The sequence below is a fragment of the Zootoca vivipara genome, chromosome 6 (genome assembly GCF_963506605.1).
Source record: "Zootoca vivipara chromosome 6, rZooViv1.1, whole genome shotgun sequence".
In the NCBI taxonomy this organism is placed as follows: domain Eukaryota; kingdom Metazoa; phylum Chordata; class Lepidosauria; order Squamata; family Lacertidae; genus Zootoca; species Zootoca vivipara.
The window spans coordinates 20,882,770-20,893,257 of NC_083281.1; the positions used below are offsets into that span (position 1 = coordinate 20,882,770).

Here is a 10,488-nt window from a genome sequence, read left to right on the forward strand (position 1 = left end):
GGGCGGCTGATTAGATCAGTAACCAAGAATGGCAAGGCAAGTGGGGTTTAAATCTTCTCCCCTCCCATGATCCTGAATTTCTGTTTGCCACCTTGAAAGATGGCCTTGAAAAACTCTAAATGATGCTATTTGGTCCATTGTTTATAAAGTAGTGCAGAAATTCAGTTTTCTCATTCCTACCCCAATTTAATGTCCATATTCCTTCCCTCCCTCTCCAACAAACACACACACACACACACACACACACACAAATCCCCATGAAATTCACAAAGACAACAAGGGTAATTAAAGGCTCAATCTTTTATTGCTCCATTCAGGGGATGTTTACAGGCATAAGGAGAGTCAGGGAGAGTGTGGCTCTTCAGCAACTTCAACCTTTGCTAGGCGCCTGTCTGAGAATTTCCAGCACAAAGGCCAGACTCGCTCCATCCTTATCCTGCTGCTCACCACCCCTGGGTTGATAGACCGGGTTCTCACTGGGGCTGCAGCATGATCTTGGCCAGACAAGCTTGGAAGTCTTCAGCGCAGTCTTGCAAGCTTTCGTAGGTCTGCCTGAGATTGCCGTGAAGTCGCTGGATGGCGGGGCGCAACTCCTGGGTCTGCTGTTGGAGTTTGGTCTTCACGTCCTCCACAAGAGGCCCCAGCTGGGCTCGAATATCCTCCACGTTCTGTGTCAGCTTCTCCCTGCCGGTGGCCAGGGTCTGCTGCAAGGTCTCCATCCGCTGCTCTGCCTGCTCCCGCAGCTTCTCGGTGTAAGGGGCCACATGCTCCTGCACTTTGCTGATGCCACTCCGCAACTTCTGGTCCACAGCTTCTGCGAAAGGTTGCACCTTCCGATTCAGCTCCTGCAGGTCCTCCGTCACCTTTTGGAGGGCCGGCAGAAGCTGGTCCTTCAGATCCACCAGGTGGCTTTGGACTCTGTTGAATCTGTCGGCGGCCTGGGTGCTGCAGAGGAGAAACAGTTTAGCCTGGGAGAAACCTACAGGCCAGTTGTCCTTCGAGGGGTATGTCGTGTTGAGGCAAGTTATTCAAGCTGGCTTCTCTTTCTCCTTCTCAGGAGGAAAAGGCAAAAGCAAGCACTTCTTAACACAACACACAGGTGAAAACTACTGCAAGCTGTGCTGATGCCTACCAACTTAGATAGCTTTAAAAGGGACTAGGCAAATTCAAATACCCAAATACGAGGGTAAGTTATTTATTTGCTTAACAACATTTATCCCCTGTTTAATTGTAATGAAACCTCAAAGTGGTTTACAAAAATAAAACTATTCTCAGTTAAAAGCAACCGAGAACAAGCAACAAAAGCCTTTTAAATATAGTTAAAATCAGCAGTAAGCTAAAAAAAAACTAACAACATTTAAACACATTTGACATGTCTGGACAGGCTTGCAAAAACAAAAATGTTTTAAGCAGGTGCCAAAAAAGAAATACAGCGAACACGCCTGCCTGCCATCAATAGGCAAGGGGTGCCAATGTGTGGGTGCTGTTACAATAATTATATGTGGAAATGAATGCTATGTGGCAGCTATAACAGTCGCAGTTCCAGAAATCAAAGTGTTCAAGTGGGCACTTGTAGGGTAAGCCAATCCCCACACGTAAAGTATTCCCACGCTGTTAAGGGCTTTATATACCAACACTTTGAACTTGGTCCAGTAACAAATCGGCAGCCGGTGTTGCTCTCAAGCCTGCCGCCAACCAGGCCACAGCATCCTGCCTTAGCTGCAGTTGTAGCTGTTGTACCAGGAGCAGTTGGTAAAAGGCGCTTCTGGCCACTGAGGTCAACTGGGCCTCGAAGGACAGAACTACATGCAGAAGCACCCCTAGACTGCATCCCTGCTCCTTCAGGGCAAACACAACCCCATGCAGGGCAATTTCTCAGACATGGGAGGCACTCACAGTGCTTCCATCTTGCCATGGTTCAAGCTCAGCTTATTCCAGGCATCCCCAACCTACGGCCCTCCAGATGTTTTGGCCTACAACTCCCATGATCCCTAGCTAACAGGACCAGTGGTCAGGGATGATGGGAATTGTAGTCCAAAACATTTGGAGGGCCGAAGGTTGGGGGATGCCTGGCTTATTCTCTCGCAATCTGCCCCACTGCTGCATCCAAGCATGGGTCCAGGGCCTGCCCAGCCTCTCCTGACTGAGATGTTCCGGAGAAAGAGAGCCCAGTGTCACCAGAATATTCTCTGGACTCAGTGGGACCGGAATCGCTGTAACACAGGGCCACTTCCCCCCAGTTCCCATTCCACAGAGCCAATCCGGGAAGATATCATGGCCAATTGGATCAAAAACCAAAGGAAGATCAAGAAGCACTGCCCTTGCCCTGCTCTCTGTGAAAGTCATCCATCAGAGAGTGAGTCAGTCCCATGGCCAGGCCAATCTGGAACGGCTCTCAATTGCTTCTAATCATGACGGCTATAGATTACATCTAGGATCAGAGATGGAATTCCGTTGTATACCAGTCGCCAGGGAACGTGACTGCAGAAGGGGGCTATTGCACTCATGTCTTCCTTGTAGGATTCCCAAAGGAATTTCTGGCCACAGATGCCGCACTAGAGGCTCCTCAGGCGTGTAAAGTTGACGTGCATTTTAAACAGTGGCTTTAGCTTAGAATGTCCCTGTTGGCTTCATTCATTTTTAACTTTTGCTATAAACTTGTTCTGAGCATTTACTGCCAGTTGTAATGTGCCGTATTTTTCCGTGTATTAGACAATGCTTTTTGCTAAAAACAAAATATGCAAAAATTGGGTGATGTCTTATAGTGAATGCAGAGGGGGGACGTGCGATGAATGGCAGCAGCAAGCAGGAGATTGGCAGCGGCGATTGGGCAGGTGATTGGTGGCTGTGACAAGACCTGGTGGCGATTGGCTGCGGCTGCGGCAATTGGGCAGGCGGTTGGTGGCTGCAGCAAAGTGTGTGATCGGCAGTGGCTGTGACAAGCAATCGGCAGTGTCAGGCAGGTGGGTGAGCAATTGGCAGAAGTGACTTCCCCCACCCCAAAAGCTAAACAACTTAATTTCTTAAATTTGGGTTAAAGAAAAATTGGGGGGGGGGGCGTCTTATACACGGAAAAATATGGTGGGTGTGGGTGTATTTGTAAACCACTTAGAGGCTTTATTGACAGTTAAGCAGCATACAAACATTGATCAATAAATGGCAGGAGCAGAAATCCAGCACTAACCTCCCAGACCAGTCTCTGGCCTCCTTTGGGAGATAAACGTCACACCCCAAAGGAACCCTAAGTATATTTTAAACCTGCACTTCCAAAGAAAGAGATGTACCTATGTCCCAGGGTGCCCTAGACTGCATGCATTCTAAATTCCAGCTTCTTAGATGATGTTGAAGGACCCCCGTTTGTATCTGCTGCATCCTAAGTCTAGTCATAGGGTAGAGATTTCAAATCACCCATGGAGGTTCTCTTATCAAATTCAACGTGGCATCCCATGATGTCAGCCCTACTCTGGGTCAGTACAACCTGTGCTTGGGCAGGTGGTGTGTGTGTGTGTGTTTATATAAAGATCTCATGTCACCTGATCTCCTCAGGCAGCTTGAAACTCTCAAAGGGGCTGAGGATCTGCTTCCAAGTCAGGGAGGTGCTGGCGGCTTCATCACTTGAAGAAGAACCTGTGGGAAGGAAGGAAGGAAGGAAGGAAGGAAGGAAGGAAGGAAGGAAGGAAGGAAGGAAGGAAGGAAGGAAGGAAGGAAGGAAGGAAGGAAGGAAGGAAGGAAGGAAGGAAGGAACATATAATAGGGTTGCCATAAAAAGTGAAAATCCAGACATGAATTTTACACAGTGTATCTGAAGAAGTGTTGCATGCACACGAAAGCTCATACCTATGACAAACTTAGCTGGTCTCTAAGGTGCTACTAGAAGGATTTTTTTATTTTATTGGAATAAGATAGCCTAAAATAAAACACTTCCCATATGGGCTGCCATCTGCCCGGCTTTCCCCAGCCATTATAACCGATTTCTGAAGATTCCACCGGGACACCATTTTTTGATGGATGGATCCCGGACATATGGCAGCCCTAACTTATAATAATGCATCCTCACTATGGAATTGGACTTGAGGCTCTCCTGCCTTGACACAAGTGTGAATTCTTTTACCTCAGAAAAACAGAGTGTGGCCACATTCACAGCACATTTCTACAGCACCGCTTTAAACGGCCTTGGCTTCTCCCAAAGGATTCTGGGAGCTGTAGTTTGTTAAAGGTGCAGAGAGTTGTTAGGAGACCTCTATTCCCCTCGCAGTGCTACAAATCCATAACATTACAAATCCATAACATATAATAAATAATACATTTCTGAAACAGCAAGTTTAACACAAAACTATTAAACCCACCACCACCCCTCCACCCTACCCAGCACCCTTTCCTCCACCCCTGCTAGATTTCCTTCTATTTAACTATATATCCATTATTCTTTGCATTCTATACTCTCAATTCTTTCTCTTATATTTAAATTTTGACTTTAGCCCTCTATTTTTATAATCTGTTTCATACCTCACATTTTAATCTAAACATATCAGCTTTTTTTTTCCTGAGCAGTGTTTTACCATATAGCTCCCAGAATTCTTTGGGGGAAGCCACAATTATTTGACGTGGCCTGTTTGGGCATCTCTGTGGTGTTTTGATTTTGGCAGGTCTCAAAGGATCGCTAGGATCAGTGACCTTTGTGCCTGGTTATCACGATCATCTTCAGGGGTATCTCTCCAAGTGCTCCTGCCTTTTGAGGGAAAGAGGGTGCCAGCCAGAATAAGGTATTTTCAGTGGTTCCCGTCCTGCCTATGGAACTGCAAGTCTCTCCTCACCCCAGAGAGGTTTGCCCAATGTCAAGTCCTTTATTATTTCCATGCCAGGCAAGGGGTCTTTTATTTTTCTACGTGTTCGCATTTTCCATCCTTTTACCTTTGCTCTTAGATATATTAATGCTGGGGATCTCTCCCGTTCCCCTTTTTACAGGCTTGCTGTTTTTAGTTATTGTTAGTCTATTGTAATTTTTAATATTTCATAGTATTGTTGTTAGGTGCCCTGGGTGCTCTAGTTGAACCGCAGGGACAAATTTCATGAAAGTGGGACCGGCCAGGGACAACTGCAGGCGGGATTCCTGCATTGCAGGAGGTTGAGCTAGATGATCCTCAGGATCCCTTTCCAACTCTGTGATCTGGTGAAGATTCACATCAAGAGCTCCAGAAGACAAATGCTGAGGATAATTTTCACCAGAGACTTGTTTCCAGTCTCTGTGAAACAGAACAGGGTGGGATATACCTTTATTACAGGCAGATTGGACGCACTCATGCCCTGCCTTCAGCCTTTGGAATTGCCCGAACTGACACCAGCCTTACACATGCTTGCAAATAAGACTGTTGCGATTATTATTGGGTGGAATTTAATGAAGCACTAAGGAGATAATTCTGTCAACACAAGGATTTCTGCTTGCCCTGCAGAACAACCTCCCCTCTCCTCTCCCCAGGTGCTGGTCCGCAGGGGGTTCACCTGAGCCTCCAGAGATTTGGTGGAGACATGTGGGCCCATAGGGGGAGAAAGCCCATTGTACCAGCCCAGGGTCTTTGCGCTGGCTTCTGCCAGTGGGGTGGGTTAGTTGAATCCAGCCTACCACTGTTCACCTCCTGGCTGAAGCGTTGCATCTTTCATTAGTACACAATGGGTCAAAATACAACAGATACATCTTACCCACTTTCTATGTGCCTGGAAGATCGGCACCTGTGGAATTTCTGCTCCCAATGCAGCTGTTAAAAACCACAGATCCTGTGTAGGGCCAAGGTAGGTCTTTCTTCCAACTCACTGCATTGAAAAGTTTTTTTAGATCCTGACTGTGCTTGCCAATGCTGTAAGAGGGGAAGGCGGGCAGGTGAGAGCCTGACTGGAGGGACCCCCACTTACCTATGACGGCGGCCAAGCTGAGGAGAACAGCAAGAAGCTTCATGGTGCAACGGACTCAGGGAGGCACTGGAAAGGCAGAATAATTGGGAATGTCAAAAAAGAGATAAAAGGCATCCATTTATGGGGTGGCAGGGCAGGGTGACCACACTGACCCTGTCACTCATTAACTCGGGGCTCCAAAGCAGTTTGGCAAGAGAAGGCCCCCCTGGCCTCTCCCTACCCATCACCCTGCCCTCAAAAACTCAGGGGGTGGGCAATGGCTCAGGAGAGGTATTCTCTGGGGCAGCCCCTAAGTCGTGGAACCCCCCCCCCCTTGCCACAGGGGTGCGCCTGGTGCCTTCGTCAGACAGCTTTCTGCGAATGAGGAGAAGGAGGCACCTCTTTAACTTTGGACCCCCATCTGTTTCAGTTGTTGCAAGCTTCCCTGGGACCTTTGGGTGAAGGGTGCGAATGTCATTGTAGAAAAGGATTTGACTCCAGAACCAAAAGGTGGGTGGGGGAATACTAGTGGTATTCTCCGGGAGGTTCGGGCCTTAAGTTTTGGAATTCATTGCACAAAGTTAAAAGGTCAGCAAGTTCCTACAGGGCTGCCCACTTTTCCACTAACTTTTGCCCCTGCACCTCAACTTGATCCGTAGGCGATGCCAGGCAATAATGATGCAGATCCTCACTTGCATTTTTTTAAAAAGCTGATTTCTGCAGATCAGCTGTTGCTAGAGGCATAGGGCAGCTATCCCTAACCTGGTGCCCTCCCAATTCTGTGGGAATCCAACAGCCATCAGCTTCCAGCCAGCATGGTCGATAGTGAGCTGCCCATCCCTGTCCAAAACTTTACAGCTTGATCCTATCACCAGCCACCCCCCACCTGCCTGCCTTCTCGCTTACAACCAGGGGGTGGCGCTGCCAGTCAGCTTCCTACTTATTAGTCTCAGTGCTGCCCCTGAAGCAGGGATTAGGGCAGAGGCAAAAACGAGAAAACATTGGCTCTGCCAGTCATTGGCTCTGGCGCCACCTGCTGTTGGCCTCCTGCCCTACATGCCTCAGTGGGTGCCAGGCCCTACTTGTAACAGTGATTTAACAGCCCGTTAATACTTCCTGTGTGCCCCTGGGTCCTCTGTTCATGTGGCTTCAGTACATTATTTGCCTGTGTAGGATTAGGAAAAAACTGCCGTCCGCTCTAGAAATCTGCTTGTGTTGGTCTGAAATCCGCCACCTGATTTAAGGCAGGGTCATCAACTCACTTCTTCAAACAATTGCATTGCTATTAAGAAACTGTTTACGAAGTTTGGTTACAAGTGACTTAAAACTTCTGAAACAATTCTATATCAAGGTTGCCAGACATTCCCTGTTTTCCGGGGAAAGTCCCCGGATTTACAAACCAGTCCCCTGACAAAATCCATCTATTTAGTAGGAAGTTGAAGTGTGTCCCCGGATTCATTGAAAAAAATCTGGTAACCTTATTCTATATGGATATATTTTCCCTACACAAACACACACACGTTTACCCCAGATGGCAGAGAAATCAGCAACCAGAAGAAATTTGAATTCTATCTGAGCAAACTCTGCTTGTATCCAGTTCCACACTGGTCTCAAACCCCACCCAAGCGGCTGCTCTCCTTACCTAGCTCTGCAGGCTATCGGCTCCTCTTGAGTAGGCCAGCTTCCCTGCCTGCGTCTGTATTTATAGTTGGATCAGCAGGAGATAAGGATTCGGGAATTTCCTCGTATTGCATCTGCAGACCTGGTGGCACGACTGCCACCCCACCAGCCGCTCCCAGAGCCAGGGCACTGTCCCTGAATTACCTCTGGGGTGCTCAGTGAGCTAGGAAGGGTAGAGGTCATAGAATCAAAGCACGGTGGAGTTGGAAGGGACCCCAAGGGTCATCTAGCCCAACCCCCTGCAGTGCAAGGGTGAGGGGATGAAGGTTTGTGGACTTGGGAACCATGAACAGGAGCTTAAGGACAGCACGGGGTCTGAACGGTTCTTAGTTTCACAACCAGGCTGCCTATTTTGATTCATTCCTCAAGGCACAACAGCCATGACTCTGTGGTAGAGCATTGGCTTTGTGTGCAGGTCACAGGTTCGATTCCTGCATCTCTGGGCAGAGATGGGAGAGTCCCTTGCCTGAACCCCCGGAAAGCTGCTGGCAGTCAGTTTGGAAAATGACAAACTAGGTGAATGGGATCGGTAGAAGGCAGCTTGCTATGTTCGTGTTGTGACCAGAATGAGCATGCAGTTTTACCAGAACAGAAGTAGGCCTAGTCCAAACTCTCTGGCGGTCCTTGCCTTCCCACCTTCGTGCACTGCCTTGCAGGTTTCAAATTTGCAAGATGACACAAGGGAAGCAGAGAGCATTAGGATAGAGCACCACTCCATCAATCTGAGTGTGGCCTCACCTGGTTACCTTCCTACGTAAGCACCAGCCCAGAGCCCGTTGCCTTCCTCCTCCCTAGTCTCCCTGTTGCCCTTCCTTTGGGAAGGTATTCCAGAAAATAGGATTATTCCTTTAGCATTTTATCACTGCCACCTTCTCTGAGGCTTCAAAGTATCATGTGCTCTAGCACTTGGCTTGCATCCCATGGCTCATCAGGGTGTTTTTTAATATAAAAATGTGATCAGCTGTCAGCCCAGATTTACAGACTGCACCCCCCTTACCAAACTCTCCACCTGGAGTGGCCTCTGCAGGGAGCACACAAGGTCAGCTGCCTCGCCCACTTTTAACCATCCATGGTTGGCCACCTTTGAACCAATTCTTGCATCAGGTGGGAAAGGAGTGCTTGGGCACCTCTGCCAAGCCAGTGGGGAGAGTGAGCAAAGGAGGGGGGCCCCAGCAGCCCATGTTTTCAGGTGAGGAGGTGAAAGGCAGGAGGGCTGTCACAAAGTCTAGAGAGGGGTCTCCACAATCAGCTGTTTGGCTACATCCCTTTTTCAACAGCTACTCCTCTAGCAAATCAGTCTTTGTGTACAAGGAGAGCAAAAGTCAGGCTCTCTTAGCTACCAGCATCTGGGTCACCCGAGTGACTTGCTAGCTCAATTACTTTGGAAAAGGAGCGTGCCTTTTTAAAATCTCGTCCCCCACCAAACCGCTGGGGAATCTGCATGTGAGCCATACCAATCAAGTTGCATGCAGCATGCAGGAACCTCAAGTGTTCAAACGAAACCTCCATTATTTGACAGATTTTACAGTTGGGGAGTGTAGGGGTACTCCAATGGTCATTGAGGTTGCCCCAAATGTCCAGAGTGGCTGGGGCAACCCAGTCAGATGGGTGGGGTAGAAATAAAATTATCATTATGGAAAAACCCAGCAGTCATTTGACCCTCCCAAATTCTGCACAATGCATTTTTTTTTTGTTGATTGGGAAGCAGCCTTGCTGAATTGTAAATCATATTCAGCTAGACACCGGAGCTGGAAAATTGCTTATTAATTAAAAATTGGGATATATGCATTATCAAAATGCTGAATTCTCTACTGTCCCTGCAGAATATTCTGTCCAGGCAAAGAGCTTTTTAATAATCTGTCCTCTTTTCCCAGCTGCCATTTAAGCCATCGTTTTACAGATTGAGCACCACTTCCAAGAGCAGAAGAAAACTGTGAAGCTACTGGAAATGCCACTAAGCATTAATTGAAACTTGTTATAGAATGGCCCTGATCGCTTTCGGGTGAAATGGCTGCATTTCACACGCAGGTGAGTCCCAGAACACCTGGGGATGGAGCCTCTGTGCTTCAGATCGCAAAGGTATACTTGCAATATACTTGCCTTGCAATAAACCACCACCATTTTCATGTTTTGCCTTTTGAGTAATCCGAACTGGTTCACACTGCTCATCTCAGCAGCCCTTTCACGAGCTACTTGTGAAGTTGGTTACAATCAAGGCCAGTGCAAATAGAAGACCAATACTGGCCTGAGTCTCACATCACTTTAAATAAGAGGTGACCTGTGACCCTGCAGATGTTGGGGGGGGCAACAACTGGCATCAGCCCCAGACAGCACGTCTCACAGCCTGGCCTGGGGGCATGCATATCCAGCAACAGCTGCAGGTTTTGGGGGGGCACTATGTTGGCAACACCTGCGTTAAACTTAGAATGAACTACAGGTAAATGAATGCACACTTTGCTGCACAGCACATCAGCAAGGAAACAAAGCAGAGACTGGCTTCAGTAATACTCGCGAAGCAGCACACATACTCTTGTTTTCTCAAAACAAACCACAAGTTTCTTCTTTGCTCCATTGGTTTGGAGGAAACAACCCACCAATGCAAGTTCACATGGATCACGGAGCCAGCCTTTGGTTTGTCTCCTCTCTGGCGTGCTGCAGGAAGGAGCAGCAAAGTATACACTCACTTTTAAACCAAGTTATTTTATATGGTTAAAGAGTGACACGGAAAGGAGCTTGCGGAGTTCCCACCACCTCTTTAGTTTTCATTCTCACAAGCCTGCGAGGTAGGATGGGGGCACTCAGCTTAAGGGCAAGCAGCAAGCTTTGTTGGCCGAGTGGGTACGTGAGCCCAGGTCGCCCGGAACAAAGTTCATTTATCTGTCTACTGCAGTAACTCTCACCAACTGACAGAGATGCACACTG

At 48.0% G+C, this 10,488-nt stretch overlaps 1 protein-coding gene across 1 annotated transcript; it reads right to left on the reverse strand.

Annotated features, from left to right (window-relative positions):
• Positions 1-287: 287 nt before the first annotated feature.
• LOC118087949 (apolipoprotein A-I) lies at positions 288-8,308 on the reverse strand. Its single transcript, XM_035121035.2, has 4 exons — positions 7,529-8,308; positions 5,908-5,973; positions 3,534-3,627; positions 288-945 (listed from the first exon to the last, which is right to left on the reverse strand). The coding sequence occupies exons 2-4, from the start codon at positions 5,948-5,950 to the stop codon at positions 474-476; spliced, it is 609 nt and encodes a 202-aa protein (XP_034976926.2). The 5' UTR covers positions 5,951-5,973; positions 7,529-8,308; the 3' UTR covers positions 288-473.
• Positions 8,309-10,488: the final 2,180 nt, after the last annotated feature.